Raw genomic sequence first — 21,995 nt, 5'->3', positions numbered from 1 at the left:
GATGGATAAAAGAAGCTATCAAGATAAGGAGACATGAATGTGGGACCATGAACAGAGACGATGGAGTTTACTCGTTGGATCGTGCATGGGACTGCATCATCGGAGAGGGGCGAGCGGGCAGCAGTGGGCGACAACGTCCTCTGCTGCCCACGGATAAACGGAGTAGGAAGTGACGCCACCATCAGCGTCAGCTCTGAGGATGTTTTGCATTCAGCAAACAAAACGTTTGCAAGGTAAAGAGAAACATTTCCTGTGTTTTAAAAAAGAACCAAAAAATGGGAGTTAGAAACTAGACACAGTAAGACTACACCAAAGAAGAAGAAACACCAAATGTCAACTCCACATGTGATTTGTGTGACATTTGGAAATTATTTGAGGGACAAAAAGAGTTTTTACTTTCGTGTAAATTCAAACAGTGGAGAAATAAAACAAATCAAGAGAAAACCTACAAATTTATATCATAGGCAAAACCTGAACTTTAATCATGCAATGCTTTGGTTCAATACTTCATTGTGGCCAGCTACAGAGTGTCGATTAATTCTAACCAAAGCACGGCTATTGTGTAATGCATTTTCACTGAAAATATCTGTCTGCTGATCTAAATTAATCTGCTAGCTCAACCTGTGTAATTGGAGTACTTAAACTGGTTGCAGGCTTGTGCATAATCAAACAAATCGAGGGGGGCTGCTGCAGATTGTAGATAGGTTTAGGGTCTTTACCTTGAGTTTAACTTTGCTTTAAAAGCTGAGACCTTGCTTTTGAAAACAAAGCAAAGAAATGTACCACGTAAGACATTGCTTAGGATCTGGAAAACATTTGCCCCAGATAAATGATCAACACAGCTCATTAAAGATGTGGAACACTGGAAAAAAATATATTTTTAAATTCGCAAATCGAGGGTGCAAAAGAGGTATGATCAACTTCCGCACTTAAAAATTGGGCACACACTCGCCCCCCTAGGCGGGATCATGCAAGGGTGCAAGTATGGAAATGTGAGTTTTGGGATATGGCCAAAGGCTGTTGTGGGTTTGGCATCCAGGAAACAGCAAAGAACAGCTCAACTACAAGAAGCAAACAGTTAGCATTAGCTACTCCACCACATAGCAGAGCTACTTCAGGCTTGAGTTATTTGTGGAGATAAAACACCAATGTTGCAAAACAGTCAGTGGTAGAGTAACGTTGCTGTTATGCAGCATCAATAAGAGTCCAAATCCTGCTGTCTGACTCTCAGCAGTGTTGTGGTTCACTTCTAGTTCCTGAAAATGGTTAACCTGTGGTTTTCTTCCCCGGAGAATGATGTACTAAACATGTATTCCTACTAGAAACCACTTCAAATGTATTGATTAAACTAGTGTTCGGCACCTTTATAAATACCCCACCCCTTTGCACCGTGGACATGACAGTGATAACAAATTTGCATTTTGTAGCTTCTCATAGTGATGACTTTATCTGATTAGTGGTATGCCCATGTGCTCCCAAAGGATTGTACATTAAAGTGACAATGTGTAGTTTTTAAACACACACACACACACACACACACACACACACACACACACACACACACATATATATATATATATATATATATATATATATATGAAATGTTGTTGTAAATTAATTAAAAGAAACCCAGTTGTTAAAACAATATTGGCGGTTTCATAACATATAACGCTAACAACCGGGTCTAAAATACACGGGAGTGGGTCTAGGGGTCTGGGTGATGCCATTTTGGATGCCATGGTTCTTTCTACAGAAGCCTGTGAGGACAGAGTTCATTTACTGATTTGTGACAATCGGGTACAAAACTTTCAGCATTAATAAATGTTCTTTTACACATTTACCTCTTCACTCATTGCAAGTGGTGAAAGGCAATCTGATGTTCTTGTTATTTTGCTGGAGGTTGTGTTCCCAAGGAATTTTGACCCTAATGACCATCTGTTGGTAAGGTCTTACATGAATACTAATATAATACTTGCTTGCAATGATTTAGGTATCTACTTCCCCCTATCGCCTGTGAAAATACACACTGTCACTTTAATGGGTTTCATCACTCCTGCAGCACATTCTGTGCACAGAACCATCGACGGAAAAGAACTAGACAGTACTTGAAAATGCAAAAATGCATTAAATATACAAGTTAACCTAATATCTCAATTGAAAATGTTTCAAGAAACTATTAAATACCACATATTGAATAGGCGTCACCATAGATCAAAGTATAAACAATGACTTAGTGTGTGTGAATTGTCATCACTACTAGTGGTCGACCAATATTTGTTTTTCTATTGCTGGTACTCATGGCGATATGTGGAGGTCATGGATGATATCTACTGTAGGTGTTCCCACCTTACTTTCATGTTAAAATGTCACTAAAAATATCAGCTAATGCACAACATTTCTAAAGCTGAATCGGTTTTGAACTCTGTATTTAACCAATTACTAAATCTGAATCTTATGCACTACTCAGTGTTAAAATCAGGCCTAAAACTAAAGTTAATCAAACAAATCAGTAAGCTGACCAAGTGCTAAATATTCGAAACCGGTATATAAAAGGAAACTTTAGTTAAAAATTATTTTAGAGCATTTTTATGCAGATGTCATTCAGGAAATGTAAAAATACATTTAAATTAAATTCTGCAGCAGTACTGGGCTTCCCAGAGATGTGCCTGACTTTAAATTGTCTTTACTAAGGAGTTATATCGACCAATGCCAATAAATAAAAAAAATGTCAAATATCACCGGCCTAACCCTAATTACTCCTCCTTGTTTTTCAAATAAGCTGCTTTAATTTGCAGAACAAGTTGACAACAGGATGACTCTTCATGAAAGGAAAATACACATGAAATGGTTCTCTCGTGGCTGAAAAATGAAAAAGATGAGTAAAAGGTGAATGGAAGGTAAATGATGATAAAACAGAAAATGACTTACATGGAATTTCCAAACCACTCTTGGGCTCAGTGGACTTCTGAAACAATGAACCTTGGGACAAGCAAAAGAAAGGAATGTTGGAATGAATAAAGTGAATGAAATGATTGAAGAACAAAATGACTAATAAAACAGGGCCAACATAAAAGGGCAGAAACCTTTCCATGCAAGTTTTTGTGTCCCTGCCGCTTTCCTCCTGAGACTTAGTTGTGCTTAAAATGAATATCAAATGAGGTTTGAATGAAAACGCAAAAGTTTTGTTAGGCCATAAAAATAAATGGGCAAACTTAGAAGCCTTATCTGTGAGGCTGCTATTGCCGCATCATGTGGAGAGATCCACTTAGAGAGCAGCAAACCCTAGGTCTGTGCCGGGTGAACTTGGATGTATTGATGTATAATTAAAGTGCTGGTTTATAATTGATAAAGGTAACATAGCAACATGATGCACTTAAAAGCTCCTTGGCAGAACAGCTGACTAGAGAAGACTCGCTGATTCAGCACTAAAAGGAGGGGAAACACTCGCCGGGTTAAGTGGGGTTACAAGCACATACTGTAAAAACATATAGTTACACTTGTACACTCGACAGGTAGAAAGCAGCATTTTATTGGAGCTTTTCAGATGAAATGGAAAGCATGGAGGTATTGATTGGTATGTGATGAAGTGGATGATGAGACAATAACGGATCGTGACGGATGAGACTGTTTTGATGATCTGTAAAAGCAGACATTGTGTTTGGTCAGGAAGGTGTGTTTATGAACCGTTTCCTCACAGACCTTTTTAGTAAAAATCAGAGATCCTGTCCATAAAAGGAAGGTGCATTAAAAAATACCAGGTTGCTATTAATATTTATTCATCATTTCAACCCAGGATCCACACAGGATGCATTTTAGAAGCCCTAAAGCTCCAGTTTATTTTTGAACAGGTTCCAGAGCAACAATGGAAACAATGATCTGATAAGCACCACCTCTAACTTAATGAATGACTTGTGCACTTTCCCTGATTGTGTTTGTGCTGCATTCACTACATAACCTTGTAGTTCAGCTACAGCAAAACATCCATTCAATATTATTACTTCAATAAGCCGGCAAGGTGAATACACGTGCATAATATAACTGATTCAACAGAGATTTTAATGGAAAACTTGGTGAAAAGAGTGTTTGAATATCATGCTTGTTAACACTACCCCACCCTTCCATGAAGAAGTTCCAGTTTATTGTCGCTATTCGCCGTCCTCATCCTCTTTCCTGTGTTTCCAGTCTGCACCACAGGCACAGACGTCAGGTTTCTTCTTCTGTGGTGGCACAAGTGCTTTCACCACCATCTAATACAGAAGTCTGCCCTAGTGTCGCTCCTCAGGAGGAGGAGCTGTCCATCAGCACCATGCTGTTTAGTGTGCTACAGGCTGCACCTGCTTCCTCCTGCTCTACCTGGCTCCGACCTGCATCACCAGCTGAACAGTTACAATCAGCAGCTGAAAGAAGACGCCAGAGGATAAAAGACCTTCTAAAGCAGATCCTCAGGGAGCAATGGACCTGAGCTGCCTTTCCTCTGGTTTGTTGTGTCCTCGTCAGACTTAGAAACTCTAATGAGTGTTATTATTTGTCAGTCTAGGCGTAGCAGATGCTCTCCCATTCACAGACTCAGAGGAGTCCCGGTCTTGTATAGACGTATCTAAAGTGATTAAGGCCTTCTTTTGTTGCTAACATTCGTGCAAACATTCTGAGCCCTCCTCTTTACTTATCAGACAACAAACTGATCATTAGGAGGATTTGTTTCCATTTGTTTTGACCTATTTTGATCCATTTTTTAAAATGGTCTAATTCTAAAACAAGACTTTTTCTTAACCTTGCCTGCCATGTTGCACCAGGTCCCCTAGACACCTGGGTCGTGACAGGGAGAGTCAGCGGGTTAGGGTGAGGGTTCTAAGTGGAAGGCGTGCCTAGAAATGGTGCCATGTTTACGAGAATATTTTAAAATGGCAAATAAAGCAAATGTTTAAAATACCCAGAACCTGCATTTCCACGTAGACAAGACCTCATCAATGAATTAGCATGATTAGCACATGTTAGCATAAGGCAGCCATGTCTAGTTGGCGTTGTTGCATGTTCATTAAAACTACGGATGTAGAAAAGTTTATTGCACAGAAAATCGTTTGTGTTATGAATCAATATTTAAAAGCAGTGAATCCATTTTTAATTGAAAGGTTAAGTAAACATTTACTGGATGTACTTTTCCAACAGCCAGGTGGCAGTAGTTGTTTACCGCCTTCATTCTGACGGAACAACCTAATCTCGCGTTACTACTGGATGTGTCTTAAGCCTAATTTACACGTCACCGTCTGCGTGGGTGCAGAGACACGCAACGCCATTATGCAATGACGAAAGGGCTCTCCGATGAGCTCACAGAGGGTGACGGAGGTATGCCCAACTTTCTGACTTTTTGTCAAAAGTGACGGAGACCGCGAGCGTGTGATTGATCAGGACGCCGCTTTCTTTAAAATTAACAGCACCGCCTTTCCCCTGTCAAAAAGTAAATAGATATTTAGCGGCAGACACTGAGCAGATTGAAGAATGCATGGTGGAAAAAGTCAGAAAATATAAACATTTATTCACTCAAGATTGAATAAGTACAAAGGTATGCAGCAAGTGTTTCATTCGTGGATGGAAAGGACAAGAAACGTGGGTTTGGAAGTGACAATAGCATGAAGAGCTGGAGGAGAATGAGAAACAAATGTGTCTGTGTTAAAAAGTCTCTGAAATACATTAAAACAATGTAAATTCAATAGTAAACAGACCATCTTGGACTGGATACATGACAGTAATGGTGGCAGGACACCCTAGAAAGGCTCTACACCCTCTGTTGAACTAGAGGGGAATTGTTTTGCAAGAATCTCCAGGGCCCAGTTTTTCAAAAATAATCCACTAAGATTTTGGATAACGGATTGGATCAAATCTTGAAAACAGGGTTTTCTTAAGAAAAAACTACTAAAATAATCGGATTAGAGCACGTAATCCAATCTTGGTTTTGATTTGGATCACACTTTTAGTTTTGGTTTTTCAGAACGTTTTTGTAGGATTTGGATCACTTTGATCCAAAAAATCTGGATTAAACTGGTCCCATCAGAAGGGTGGATCCAGCATGGATTTCATGCCCAAAATGTAATGAAAACTTTAAAAATGTATCAAATAATACTACATTTGGATCATGCAGTATCTTACAAGAGATCCTATTTATTCATACGGTTTTAATTTAATTTGTTCTTGCATCAGGCTACAGTGATTAGGTAGGCTTTAGCATATTCAGCCTTTCAGTATAGGCCTACAGCAAAGTAGAAAGAGTTTGGCCTCATTAAATAATCCCTTAAACAGCTGTCAAAATTGACCAAAAACAATAAATTATATTCTGCCACGAATTTATTTATATATATATATATATATATATATATATATATATATATATATATATATATATATATATATATATATATATATATATATATATATATATATATATAAATATAAATATATATATATAAATATATATTCATCACAACTGAAAATATAGTTGTTTTTAGAATATTTATTAATGATGCATGCAATGATTACAGAATACCAAAAAAAATAAAAATAAATAAATGCAAAGAATGGCAATCACTGATATTTGAAATCCAAAACAAATCCAAATCAGAAATAGTGTCTAACTATTGGGTCCCTTGTTGCACGTCCTGTTTGCTCGTTCAATACGTCTATATTTGAAAACTGTTTTAAATATCCTCAATGTACAGTGTTTGTGTTGTAGGTCTCAGATGAGTGGACCGCTGGAAGAGGATGGGGTGGATTTTTTCTTGTTTTTAGTTTTTTTTTTATATGAATATTGACCTCACACTGGGTATTCTGCGTGTTGCTTTTTTACGTATCTGGAGTTCTACATTGTGATTTCCTATCCTGTTTGAGAACTGCTTATCCAGATTTGGTGATTCTGAAAGGTTCCTATCCAGATCAGATTGATCAAATCTGATATTGCTTTGAAAAAGTGGCAAAAAAAAGATGGATTACGTGATCATGGATCGCCAAAAAAAAAAAAAAAAAAAAAAAAAAAAAACTATGACTAAATCTGGAAAAATTTTTATCCGGACTAAACCTTTTGAAAAACCAGGCCCAGGTGACGGAGAAGTCTGAAAAGAAAACATCTCATCAATGCGTGTGCCCGACTCCACACTCATGCTGACTGAAATGTATAAATTAGGTTTAGACGTTTCTTGCCTCAGTTTTCCTTTTAAATTCAGTCTCAATAATGGCCAACATTGCCTGGCTTTTAGTAAATAAAAATATATCGTCCCTCCAGACTCTTACTAAACACGCCCCATAATTAAAACAAAACAAAGACAAAACTAAATAATCATTAAAGCAAGTCTTGATACAATCCTGATAATTCATTTACTAAAACATGTTGTGATGTGATGATTTTAGCCATATCGTCCACCTCCAGTATGGGCTAAGGTTAATATTCCACACAATCATCATCAAACATGTGAATGCACCCAACAAATGTCACGATGATTAACGTTGGAATCAGCAACGACAATCAGAGCAACACAGATTTATTATGTTTTAATTATCATAATACCGATGCTCGGGAAAACAACAATGATGAAAACAAGGAGTTAGTAAAATGAAGCATAAATGATTTAGTAGGAGCAACTCCGAAGAGACGAAAACAAAACAGCTCAGTGGAGACTAAAGAGTTGAGGAAAAGCCACAGGAAATGGCTCACGTGCAACGCTGAAAACAATAAAACAGAGAGACCACAATGGCAGGGGAAGCGCTTTCAGCGTGGAGATGGATTGTTTGATGCTGTGCAGTACCTGCTGGTTGTTTTGCATAATAAAAGAGAAATTCAGCTTTCTATCCCAACACAAACGTTACCTAACGACCAGAATCTGCAGCAATTACGGTTGTTTCCAAGCTTGTTCGTCAGATTACATTTGTTCTGGTGAAAGTGCTACGCAGCGCACGCATAATCGTGTTGATGTGGACTCGGAGTAGGTTGGGAGTGAAATGTCATGCTCTCCAGGATGACCTCAGAGTGCATCTCTTCCAAGAACTGTGATCAATGTGTCAGATAAAAGTCGGCGAGTCAAAACACAAAAGAGAAAACAAGAGAAAAATAAAAGGTTAAAGGTGTACAAATGCACAAAAGTTGGCTCGCATTGATATACAAACACAGGAAGACACGGAGAAAACGTTCTGAGGGCAAAAGAGGTCACATGGATTTCTACTTCACAGGCATCAGCCAGACAACTTTTGGATGGAGAAAGGCACCAAAGGACGATGGGAAGCGTGACAAGAGGGGTGGGGGTGGTGGGGACGCTGTTAGAGGAGTAGCAAAAGAAAGCGAGTAGAGAGGAGTGCTTCTGAGCACAAAGTCAATTACAGAGCACACTGTCTGAAACATTAAATCCCCCATTAAATTGACAGAGCCTTATCGGTTCATTCAAACCACTGAAACTCTAAAAACTCCCGTTAAAATGTCTAATTTTAACACCAGGAAATGAGAATCGCCTCAATTTAGCAACGGGATTATTTCTGTCAGCGTAAAAGGTCAAAATTTTAAATAACTGTTCATAAATCTGATGGATAAACAACAAAATAACTTCCCCTCGTCTGTAAGTGTGTGGTCTAAAAGCGCTGAGCATGCAGAAACTCTGTCCCACTACTGTAGATGCAGCGCTACCTGCACCGGAACGGCGCGGTTCACGGACTCCGATTGCTACAGGAAACAACTGAAACATTAGTGCCGACATAAAACCACGTCTGTGCTGTCGTTTTAAAGTCAGGAAATCCATCACGGGCAATGAGCCTAAATCTATACCTCTCTGGGTTTTATCCCAGGTTATGTGACCACAAACTGCTCAGGCTGCAGGGAATCCTTTCCGATGGATCAGAGAAGCGCTACAGTGTACGCCGGGCTCGGCTGCATCTACAGCAAATTCTGTCAATAACGATCCTACGGCACGGGCTTTTTAAGGAAGCACATTGTATTATTCCTTTACTCAAGACACACAACATCGACTAACTCATCAACCACCAACGCTATCCTCTCCCCACAGGGAGAACGTACCTCACATAAGGAACAGCTCGTGTGTTGTTTTCTCCATTTTACATAAGAATTTACCCAACAGTGTTTATAATAAACAATAACTGCCATTCAAGTGTTTAAATAGTAGACATATTTTAAATTACTGTAATTTAAGAGTATTTTTTAAACAAAAACATTTTTACTATATATTCATTTTCATAGAAAAATTACTAATTAGGCAACAAAACATATGTTTTTAAAGGCGTGTGAGAAATGTGTGATCCAAGCAACCAAGTAAAGGAAAAAAAAACATAAATTTAGAAGTTTACAGTAATTTCATATACATACTGGTATTTAGGCAGAAGCTGCATATCATTTTAGACACGATGAAAAGCCTTACCGACACAGATTACAGATTCAAATAATTTTGAGTTGCTATTGTGTTTTATTTTTGTAGAAAATCCAGCAAATTAAAAAAAAAATAATAATAATGTGAAGCGCCTCTTTTCAGATCAGAGTGGTTTACAAGGAGCTGCCTCTCCTTCTAGTCTGGCTTCATTCATGCGACAATCTAACATTCCAAATTGTTTTTGATTGGTCCTCTCCTTTGGATGTCAGTCACCTGCCAAATACGTTTATGAGTATGGGACGGCTTGTGAAGACCAGGTGAGTCACGAACGAGCACGCAGCTGTGTCGTCCGACACAAATTCCCTTTCAAATAGGAAATAAACAGATTTTCCTCTAAAATTAAGAAATGGCCCAAATATGACTGCACAGCATAAAAGGTATTGACTGTTTTGTGTTTATTGCACTGTAAAATTATTTCGTGCTGTACCTTTAAGCAATTTAAACTCCATTTCTGGTCACATCACAATGTTCTGCACCCTACTAATATGTGCAACAAACAACCAACGTGACAAGTGTCCATGTTCTAACCACGCAATACAAGCTATCTGCTTTGTCTGATGTCAAACGTCCATCTCAATAAGAATAGTCTCTATCTACCATGATGCACAGAAGTGAAAATATGCAACCATGTGTTATTAGAGCATCCCATTCTAACTGATAAAAAGTATAGTATATACAGTGTAGCAAATAAAATACAACATGAATGATAAATCTTAGGTGTGTTCTTGCTGTGTCGTGGTTCTAATTCCATGCTTTCGTTCTTTTTAAACACAGAAACAGTTTTGTTTACCTGTTTTGTAGCTACAGTTTCGCCGACGGCTGCCGGCTTCTTCAGGCTGACGCTGATGGCCATAATTTTTAATCTGAAGCTACATATTAAGCATTTTCAGGGCAGATGGCCATCAGCGTCAGCCTGAAGAAGCCGGCAGCCGTCGGCGAAACTGTAGCTACAGAACATGGAAAACAAAACTGTTTCTGTGTTTAAAAAGAACGAAAGCATGGGATGAATGATTAATATTTGTGCTAAAAACACAAATGTTTTTTTCTTTTTACAAAACGTGCACTTTAAAAATTAACCTACTTTGCATACAGAGTCCATCGGTGCAATTCTGAGACTGGAGGACCATACCATCACAGTCTTTTCCTCCATTTTTAGGAGCGGGGTTGTTGCACTCTCTCCTCCTCCACTGGGTGCACTCCGTCCCACAGGCGGACCACTTACTCCAGTCTGTCCACACACCGTCCACTGGGGGAAAAGAAATGCGGGATGCAATTAGTAAAAAAGAAAAAAGACATGTCAGGTTTTCTTCAGAATCCAAATGTAGCTTTAGAAATTATTAAAAGCAAGTGAAACTGGAAAAAATATGTATATGGTGCAAAAGTTCATTATGCCGGTAATTCAATCTAAAAAAATTTAACTAATACATCAGATAGACTCATTCCATGCAATGCCAGATAAGCCTTTATTTGTTATAATTGTGATGATTCAAAATATCAGACAACTTGAATATTGTGGAAAGGTTTTAGACTCAAAGTGTCACACTCTAATCAGCCAGTGAATCCAGAACACCTGCAAAGAATCCTGAGCCTTTAGACGGTCTCTCAGTCTAATCTGATTACTGAAATAAATGCACTTTTGCAAAATATTCCAACATTTAGAGTATAATCTAATTACCAGTGCATAGTGTGGTACATGCTAGCTTCTGTATGTTCTGTCCATCGCAGGGTAGTCCTCCATTGAGGGGGGCGGGGTTTGTGCAGCTCCTGGTCCGTTTCTGAAAGCCTCGTCCACAGCGACTGTTGCATGGAGACCACTCTGTCCATGTCGACCAGCCACCATTCACTGTGATGACACAAGTTCATCATCTAAGAACTCGTAACACCACTAAAAGTTTCTGTCATCTACCTTTACCTTGTGATGGACCAATAGAATTTTCCCATCTTTGAAAGATTTAAAACAATTATGATAAACTGCAAACCTCCCACTCTGCATGTTTTCAGATAGTCCTCATCACACACAGGCGAAATAACGTCTCTGCCATTGCTGACCCATCCTCGTGGGGAGCGGTGAGGTGCTGGAACCCTTCAACGCAATCCCTTAAAGCTGAGCGTCAAAGCGGGGAGGCATTGGGTCCCACTTTTTAAAGGTTATGGTGTGACCTAAGTGTATTAGAACCCCGGTCTCCCAGTCCCAGGACAGGCACTCTACCACTAGTCCACTGAAAAGGTATAAATCAGTGTTTCCTAAATGTGGTCCTCAGTAAACACTGTACATGTTTTCCATGTCTCTGCTGCAGCACACCTTATTGCCTCCTCAGAAGGACATCAAGCGCCTCGTGATTTTTATCTTGAGAGGCGCTATAGAAATGATATTTTCTTCTTCTTCTTCTTCTTCTTCTTCTTCTTCAAGTGCTGCAGAGGCCTGTTAATCACTCAGCCGTGTAAGTCAGGTGAGTGGCAGCAGTGTTTAAAAGGGCAGCATGGAAAGCATGCCTAACAGAGTGCCCTGGGGACCAGGGTTGGGAAACTGGTATAAATAATATATAATATATAAAAAAAACTTTTTATTGCACTTCATGATTTTTAATTATAAGGTTTTAATTCTAATATTTTAAAATGACTGAAAAAACAATACTGTATGAATACGGTCACAGACAATATTTCAGACAGATGACATAAATGTATTTGGACATTTTTTTAAGTAAATTTTAACTTCGGTTTAATAAAAAAAACTGATGGAATTTTTAACACATCAAAACTACTAATTCAGGAAAAAAACTAAACCCACTGCAGCGTTTCAACTACCCTGCAGCTACTGTCACAGCCCCCTCCCCACTGTGTTTACACTGAATAATACAGAAATATGTACAATCCACTAAACACAAAGTGGAACTCAAACCATCAACCTTGTGGCAAATTACTTTCAACTAAACTCTTGTTGAAGCAAAAAAAAGGCGAAAATAACTGCTTAAAGACAACTTATCTGACTCCTCGCTAATTAAAAAAAAAGTTTTCATTTATTTTTTGTCCTTCGTCAGCACGCTTTAGATTCTTTTCTATTTTGTTTCCACCTCTACAAAGTTTTCCCAGCATCTTGTTTTGTGTAGAAACGACTTTTCTTCCATTATTTTCTGTTACTGCTGTGGAAAAGAAAGCAGGGAGGACATGGCAGACGGGGTTAAGGACTACAGGCAGGAAGGAAAAATTAAAGTCAAAGCGAGCCACTGGTAGTTTTCCGTCTGAAGAGGCTGAAGCTGGACCTCGACAGCTCTGTCTCTCACCCCCTGACCAGAACCCACTCTCTTCTCAATTAGAGAATTAAGCTCCAGGGAGAAAGAAGCAAGTTAATTAAAGGTACGGCCACTTCATGTCAAATATTTTCCCAAGATTTTCTCCCACTCTCTCCGCTCCATCCATGCCTGCTTCATTTTGCCCTCTTATGTTTTGTGTGGTTTTTTTAATTCTACCAGCTTGTCAACAGTGTCAGCCCGGGCCCGCGTGGAGCCGAGAAGATTGAACCGCAGATTGAACAATCTATTTCTGTAAGGATACATCAGTGTCAGACCTCTCCATCTCTCGCTGTCTGTATCGAACAGGCACACGTGCTCAGTTATTTTGATTGAAACACTCCTCCAAGAGAATTGAGTCAGAGGTACATTTGAGGGAAACACTCAGTGTGTGTGTGTGTGTGTGTGTGTGTGTGTGTGTGTGTGTGTGTGTGTGTGTGTGTGAGAGACTGATATATATTTTGTTCTCCATAGCTTCATGGCAGACTGGCATTTGGTAAAATGAGAACAAAGAAAAGAGACAAAAGCAAGAACTGATCCTCTTCTGGACAAACTTTTCTTTTTCAGCTTTTAGTAAAAAAAAAAAAAAAAAAAACAACAACAAAAACACCACAGAAACTTTTCCTACAATAGAAATAAATAAAACTGGACTGAGATCTAGTGTTACATGACTAATCTGGCTCTTGTTTTTGTGTATTTGCATCTCTCCATCCACTTTACTGCAGGATTCACTCAGACCTGGGGCTCTTGTCCAAAAACAAACACATGATGAGCATACATTTGTTAATTCTAGCTGTGGTCTATATAATGAATAAATGCCTTGTGTCGTTTTCTGTAGAGAAAAGCTCCGTGGTGCTGTTTTATGAAGCAGGAGGAGTGTGGGGTGAAAAACAACCCCACTGGAAGCATCAGCGCAGCAGAACGGTTTACTTGCGAATCTCAGATGTGGAGCGGCTTCTCCGACGTGCTCCTCGCTGGACTTGCGAGATCACAAGATCCCTAAGACTTCAAATGTCACAGTTTGTTTATAATAATTACAGTTTGATGCCATATTTATTGTTTCTCTCCACTGCCAAGATTAAAGCCATAAAAAACACACTGTTGCACTTCTTGAAAGATGCTGGGAGTAATCTACATAGACAAGAAATGACATCGCTGCAAGTCTTTTATTTTGAAAATAACCGGAGGCTTTACACTGAAACCGCATGTGATTTCCTGTCTAGCCCTATGTTAACTGCGGAAATTGACTTGTCCCAGAAGCGTTTTGTGGCAAAAACAGAACCAAATCCTACCTTTAGAGGCACGGAGAGCCGCTTCTGAGATGTACCTGACACTTTCTGTGTCACGGCTGGTTTGAATCACCTTCATAACGGATTCTATTTGAAGCAGTGACGTTCCACTGCCGCTCAGTGCCGCTGATGCTCCCAGTGTGAAGTGGCTGAACAATAGGGTGATGGTGGCAGAGGAGTTAAGCTCTGTAACAGAGGGTTGCAGCCTGGAGCCCCATTTGTTGCAGCCGTTGTGTTATTGGGCAAGACACCTTGCCTGCTGGTGGTGGTCGGGGGGACTGGTGTTGTTTTGCACTCTTGCAGCTGTGGCTACATTGTAGCTCATCGTCACCAGCGTGTGAATGCGTGTGTGATGACTGATTGTGTTTTAAAACCCTAGAATGCACATTATCAAACACAGGCCACCTTTACAATAGGGGAATTAGACCATCGTCTTGTTCAGCATGCATGTTAAACTCAGCATGACCGATCAAATAAAAAAAAATTATAAATTTTATGCGTTTCTCAGTAATCCTCCACTTTAAAACATATGAGTATTGTTTATTAGCTGATCTAAACGTAGGAGGTTGGTGAGTTTAATTGGGCTAGGTCAATAGGTAAAGGACAACAAGATAGTAGAGCCAATTAACAGAAAGAACAAAGCCTGTTGGCATGGAAGCACATTTTATATGACAGATGGGGGAAAAAACGCCTTTTCCAGTAAAATTCTCAACACCATGCCACTAAAACCTTCCATAAAGCAGCAAAGTGCATTAACATTTACGACAACTTTTAAAGATTTCTACAAACACATGCAGACACACTTACCATACACGATAACGGTCGCCGTGGTGCTTCGCCGCTTGGCCACTATGTTCTTAGCCACACACGTGTAGTTGGCGGTGTCGGACAGACGCGCCTGCTTGATGATCAGGTTGTGATCAATGGTGATGTAAAAGTTCCTGTCTTCAGCCGGATCTATGATCTCGTCGTTCTTTAACCACTCCACCTGGACGTGGAGAGAAAATTCATGGTAATAATGAAAGCAAGGATGGGCTGAGCACAAGTGATTTAGTGTCCAACAGGGGTTTTGTTAACATTTTTATTATTGTTGTCCTTATAACCGATCCACACTGAACAGCATTAATGCGATTGTTCGAATGTTTCTTCAAAAGGTGATTGTAAAGAAAAATTATACAAAGTGAAGCATTTTAAGGGAAATAATCCAGTAATAAATATCTAAAGAATGTAAATAAATAGTGAATAAAAAGACTTGCAGCAGGAAGGTTTTTATTGCTTCCATGAAGAAAAGCTCAGAGAAGCTTTCACTTTGAATATTTCAGATAAATGAAACTCTGAAGGATAAGAGGCTTTATCAAGACTTAAAACATGTATATCTGATGAGCTCCGTAAAACTCTTAGACAATTGTGATGAATAAGTAAAGATGATGGTAGAAAAAATGTATTTTTATGAGGTAAGATGTGTTCAAGCAGAGGGGGTAGGACGAGTCTTTTTTTTATTTCTGTGGAAGATAAGGTAGAAGAACAAGTTAGTATCAACTCAAGATGTTTGCTCTTGGTTTGAAAAGCAAAGGTTTGTAAGATCTGTCCTCTAAATCAGTGGTTCCTGACTTTTTTCCTCAACAGCCCCCTTTCCTGTGTCCAAGACGAGCCGGGCCCCCCAAACCCCAACTCCTGCGCACAAGCACACACCCAACAGTGAATAATTACAAACTTTATACAGACATTCAGAGTTAGAGTCTTGATTGCACCATTGTGTGTGTAATCTGGATTTGATAAATGTAATTTTACTAATATAATCGTGATAATGTAGCAATTAAAACATATTAATTATGATCAATAAGATGTGATGATTCCACGTAAATATGAAATATCAATCTGATTGATCTTTGAATGTTTAATCAGAAGATTCTAGGGTTCTTTGCTTCTTTAGGGACCATTTGAAGAGGCCTCACAGTACAGCCTGGAAGACCAATTTAACGTATAACTATAATATCGTGGAGTCTTCACTTATTCAGAGTGAAGAATGTTGACATCTGGCTTTCACAGAGAGTGCAGGAACCTTGTTTGTCTGGATGTTTTGTCCTCATGGAATGTCAACACTCGCTGAGCAGAACCTTCTGGATTTAGAAGGCCAAATAGAAAGTGGATATATGCTGTAGATGAAAGGTTGTTATGTTGATCAATATATAGGTGAAAATTGACCCTTTTGGTACATTACAATAACCTCTCAACCTCAGCACACACTTACTTGTGTGGACCTTCTGATTCTCATGTGCACTAGATTCAGCTCAAACTTACGTTTTTCAGATTCAACATCACCTTGGTGTAAACTTTACACCTAATTACATACAGAACTACATCTAAACCATCTTTATTCACCCGTTTTTAAAAATGATGCTATTTTCTCAAATATGATTTGACACAAAACAATGACTCAACATGTCTACATTTTGGGATTTGTGGAAACACTTGTTAAAAGCAAAGCTGTACATTTTACAAAAAAGAACAACAAAATAAACCTTCTAAATCAGGGGTCACCGCACCAGGTTGGTGACCCTTGGAACCATATGAGGTGTGCACAGGCTTGTACTCCAAACAGCAAAACAAGCCTACAATATCACAAGAAATTCTGCTGCCATCTTTTATAATGCCACATGTATCAACATAGATTTAACCCTCTCAGGTCAAAATAAGTTTTGATAAAAGGACAAACAACAAAATCCTTCAGGAGTACTTCTGAGTTAAAAAATGCTCATGAAATACGTATGTGGAGTAACCAGGTGGGTAGGTTTTAATGTTGCAAATCTGCAACGCCTGCCTCCAGAGGGTTAAAAGCTACAATCTTCTTTTAAAAAACATTAAAATTTCATTACAAAATTTGAAGTTTAGTTTCTGATCTGTTCTAGTTCAAAGGTCGGTACTGTATTAATCTGGTATCCCTCTTTGTGTGGCTCAATACCCATGAAGTAGCTCTCAGCTTCACATAAGTTGGTGACCGCTACATAAAATACCAAATAAAAGTCCCAGAAACAAAGAAAAAATAGTCTAGTTTAATAATTAGAAATAAAAGACCAGTACAATTTTAAAGAGGAGCTAGATAGTTTTGGCTTGCTTTCAGCACCCCCTAGTGTCCATTTGTAGAACCGAAATCAAAACTCGTTGTGCGTCTGTCTTTTTAGCACCTTAACTCATTCACTGCCATTGACGACTAAAGTCGTCATTTGCATTTTTTTACTGTTTGAAAATTGGAACGAGTCCCCGCGCTGGGAGAACAAACATCTCAGCCCTGAAGCCGATCTTCATCCGCACACGTCACACGTCACGTGATCAGGGAGCAGAACATCCATGTGTTAGGAGATCGTTTTGGGCCGTTCCTGTAAAAAAAGTGAGGCGCGAACCGGAAAAGCGTCTGCCGATCACAATTCGACAACGGATTATGAAAGAACGGATAATGCTGAAAACACGGGGATTCTTCCTGATGTAAGAGGTGAGTCTCCGCTTTGTTTTGGTTGTTTTGGCGTCGACATCATCGTAGCACGCAACGTTCTGTGACTCTTAAAAAAACAGTAAAAACGGTGAGAAACGCTGGCAGCGAAAGCCATTAGTGATCAGGAAACGGCTGGCAGTGAATGAGTTAATCTAACAGCTGAAACGTCTCCCCAGCCATCATTCTACAGGAGGAAGCAAGCTGGAAGCACATTTTTGTGTCCCAACAGACCAGACCAACATCTTTGAAGTTGCAAGTGGAATATTCTGGCCACAGAGGCCAATAAGGGCTTGGTGGTCTTTCATTAACCCTCCAAAGTGTCATTTTAGCACATTCTGGCTCAAGAAAACGCTTTAAAGTTGCAAAGTATCCCTTTAAGAACTTCAGTGATAAATCTACCAGCCTTTTCATGTTGAAGTAGTAGAATGAAATTTTCTTGAACTTGATGAAAAGAGCTTTAGAATTATAATATCTAGGCCAGCGGTTCTCAGTCCTGGTCCCGGCGGGCCGGTATCCTGCAAGTTTTAGTTTTAAACTGCTTCAGCACACCTGATTTCAGTCAGCAGGTGATTAACAGACTCCTGCAGAGCCCGATGAGCTGCTGCGCAGGTGAAACACTGATTCAAATGTTGTTGCAGAGAAACAACTAAAACGTGCTGGATACCGGCCCTCCAGCACCAGCATGGAGAACCACTGATCTTGGCTATCGGTTAGCTTACTCGCTTTAACAGCTGTGCCACTTCACCATACTTCCTGCTGAAGAAATCAGGATTTTTATTTATTTTTTATCAGGTCACCACCATCAGACACAAGTCTTTAAGTGCTGACTTGGGGGGTGACAGTACCGAAAACCCAAATGCCCTAAACATATGCTTTCATGAGGTGCTTTGGGTGAAGGGTAGGACAGTGATAAACCATCCTATTTATGGGCCTAATCACATTTCCTGAGTGCTGTATTTACTGGTCCAAACTCTCATAAATTCAGCCCTTCTAAGCTTTATGGCAGGGACATAAATGTCCAAGCTGTGTTGTTTAATTCATGCCTTTTAATTTCCTCCTCCCTTTTCCTCAGCGAAATGGAAATTTCAGATGCAGAAAAAAGGAATTTTAGTGTTTTCCTTCCCTGCTCCGGGTTGCCAGACGGTCATCCTTCTCTCTCAGTTATTCCACCTGCTTTTCTTCTCAGATCTTTAAAAGATCTGGTTGTACTCTTGTGGACATGATGGGCTCTGCGTTGGCAGGAATCCTAAATTTGATGCGTGACCTTTCAGCTTCCACTGAGCTAGGCTTTTATAAGAAGGGAAAAAAAATACAAACATCAGAAAAGGAGGTGCTCTTTTACGAGCAATACCACTTATACTATAATCTTTGCAAACGACAAACGCTGTCATCACAGAGACGATAAGGTCTTTGCAATAAAATCGGATCATTTTGGAAACTGGTAATCAGGTGTGGCATCCAAAAACCAATGCAGTGAACGCCAAGCTGTAGTTTTCTTCAAAGTAAATGCGGCCGAGAACTTTCTGAAAGTCCTTACCGAATATTAGTTGTTGTCTACAGGAATCAAGCTGTGACAATGACACAACCTACATGTGAAATTAACACTGTGGCCCATTAGGAGGAGACGTGCTGTGAGAACACGGGTGCAGGCAAACTGATACGTTGGCTCTTAATGGGTTAATGTCGGCTGTGAGCTCTTGTGTGAAAATAGCTGCAGTCTTTGATGACTTGTGAAGGTTGAAGCCTGTCAGCCTGATGTGTGCTCTGGTGGCTTCAGACAAAGGGACCACATGTGGTGGCAATCCTGCCATCGCCACTGCATCATTAGCCACAGCTGGTGGAGTGTGTGTGTGTGTGTGTGTGTGTGTGTGTGTGTGTGTGTGTGTGTTTGAATGGCAGACTGGAACAGGCCAACCTCATGGGAGAGTTTGCATTTGCTATATTAACTCTTGCCCCTACATCACCTGCTACTTTTGCTTTTGCCACAAAATGTGCACGCACACACACACACACACACACACACACACACACACACACACACACACACACACACACACACACACACACAAAATGAACAAACAGCAGATGCACCCATGGCCTCGGTTTCAACTGTAATGGAATTTTATTTATAAGCAAAAGAATAAAAAATGTTGAGCAAAAGTCTGTTCTGAAAAAAAAGGAAACAAATGGCTTCTTTTTAAAGAGGATAAAGCCTTTTTTCTGATCAATTACACACACACACACACACACACACACACACACACACACACACACACACACACACACACACACACACTGTTCATGTCTTCCCTCTGCTTGACCCAGTGACTAACAATGATTTGTCTAAAGGTGTTTTGGAAACCTTGAGTGCATGAACAGCAGATAAAAGCCGCCGTCTCAAAAGGGTGTGTGATTGAAGCGACAAACGTTTCTACGTGCCTTCTATGATGACGGATTCCACTATATAAATATTCTCGGGGGTTTCATCGCTTTATGGACAAAATCAAGGCAGCAGAGATATTTAATGTAATTCACATCCATTGAGATATGCTCGGTGTTTGGCAGGGGAACAAAAGCCCGTTCGCACGCTGCGTGAGATGAAAGGAGGATGAGACGTAGAGATGTATGCATGGTCCCTTTTGTCTGAGCATCAGAAAACATTTTGAACAGCAAAGCTCGGTGACACATCTGCTTCTCAGAGGAGCCACATCACAGTCACAATGTCACCAAGAAAAAAATGCAGCGTAGATGTTGCAAAAGCAAAGCGAGAAAGTGGACCACTGCACAGGAAGATAAACAAGCAGAGAGCATCTATGAGGGAAAAAAAATACTAAAATATGACAAAAGCTTTGTGGAGCCAAGGATTCTCATGGGGGAGCTGACACCAACCCGGAGATGCAGGGAAGATTCCCGACATTAATATTTCAAAGTGGCAGCAGGCGTGCAATCAGAGTGTGACAAAACACAAAATGGACTAATTACAATCAAATGTGATTCTGCAATTACATCATGGTAATCAAACGGTTAGCATGTGCACGTGAGAGTGCCGGTGAGTGTGTGTGTGTGGGTAAGCAAAGCGTTAATTTGCATGTTCGTCACTGAGGATTGTCCCCTTGATTAGCTATATTATCTGGATCTGTATACGTCCACAGATGAGTGGGTTAAAGAGCTCTCGCGGTGATTAATCTATCTATGTGTGGGCGTTCTTATGTTTTATTAATCCTGACCACCCCACCTCCAGCTCCAACAAGATCTGTCCACTCATTTTAAACAGAGGAAGTTTATTGCGTGTTTAACAGAAAATAAACAGATGCAACATTTATTTAATCAGTTTTAAAGAAATTGATTCAACCTGAAAATAAGCTGAAGATGCAAAAAAAAAAAAAAAAAGATTTGGTAAAAAACAAAAGAAATGGAAGAAGATTACAGCCACTGAAAAAATACAAATGTTTCAGAATTTTTTGCCCCTGAGAATTCTGACTTTTTTCCTAAGAAGTCAAAAATTCTGAATTCTGAGGGAAAAAAGTCTGAATTTTGAGATTAAAGTCAGAAATGTTTCTCGTCTTTTTCCTCTTTTCATTGGCACTAATCGTCTTCGTTGAAAGTGTATTTCAGCTTTATACTTTTTATCAAATAAACGATTATCTCATGAAAGTTGTCCAAAAGGTTTGAGCTAGTTAGTTGTTTACAAACAACAACATTATGGCTAGCCTTCCTTTGCACAAAGCTCTAGAAATCTGCAGCTTTTCCAACGCTCACAAGTTCACATCACACCAAGGTGTGTAAAAAAACTCCTTTGTTTCTTGTTTTTAGTACTTCTGTTAAAATATTAACCTTTTCTTAAAAGCACTGGAAAAAAAGGGGACTTTTTTTGTTTTTATTATAACTAAAAAGACTGTTAAGTAGCACATGTGACCATTTAAATGCTGTGCTCTGGTGTACTGGTAAAATCCCCAACACCAACGGTAAGCTTTTAGTCTCCGTGTTCTGTTCTTGTGCAACAGAGTTCAGCTTAGATGTACTTTATTATTTGATTGTTTGGGCTATACGTGTTTTGAACTGTTCAGCACTTTGGTCGACAGTGTAAAAAGTGCTTAAAAAAACGTGGATTTGATATTTTATTTTATTGCTGTTTTATCTCATTACTGTTCTAACTTGTTTTTGAATGGTTATTCAGTTTTATTAGCAGTTGACTGAAAAATGTTTTATAAGTAAAGTTATTAAATAAAATGAGTCAAAATTTCAATAAAAGATATAAAATAATAATAATAAAATAAATAATAAATAATGATAATAAAAATGTTCTACCAAATTATTACAACAACAATAATAATAATAATAATAATAATAATAATAATAATAATAATAATAAATGATTATTATTATACACATAATTTTAGAAATTCATTTTTAATTATTTGAGGCAATAATAAACTGTTTTTAAAATAAATCCCTTTTTTATTAGATTCCATTTTCCTCAGTTATGTGGATCCCTCTGGAATAAAACCAAAGCAAC

At 39.1% G+C, this 21,995-nt stretch overlaps 1 protein-coding gene across 2 annotated transcripts in view; it reads right to left on the bottom strand.

The window, feature by feature from the left end:
- The window catches only part of LOC107394017 (netrin receptor UNC5C), a 312,247-nt gene that overhangs the window by 64,117 nt on the left and 226,135 nt on the right, over positions 1–21,995 (bottom strand). Inside the window, exons 5-8 of one of the 2 annotated variants that reach the window (XM_054731499.2) lie at positions 14,797–14,977; positions 11,089–11,256; positions 10,495–10,659; positions 2,929–2,979 (exon numbers count right to left, since the gene is read on the bottom strand). In XM_054731499.2, coding sequence (XP_054587474.2) covers positions 2,929–2,979; positions 10,495–10,659; positions 11,089–11,256; positions 14,797–14,977 — 565 coding nt within the window. The remainder of the gene's footprint in view (positions 1–2,928; positions 2,980–10,494; positions 10,660–11,088; positions 11,257–14,796; positions 14,978–21,995) is intronic. The other variant, XM_054731500.2, reaches the window with a different exon arrangement.

This window comes from Nothobranchius furzeri, chromosome 17, assembly GCF_043380555.1.
Source record: "Nothobranchius furzeri strain GRZ-AD chromosome 17, NfurGRZ-RIMD1, whole genome shotgun sequence".
In the NCBI taxonomy this organism is placed as follows: domain Eukaryota; kingdom Metazoa; phylum Chordata; class Actinopteri; order Cyprinodontiformes; family Nothobranchiidae; genus Nothobranchius; species Nothobranchius furzeri.
This window is presented reverse-complemented; position numbering and strand designations above follow the sequence as displayed.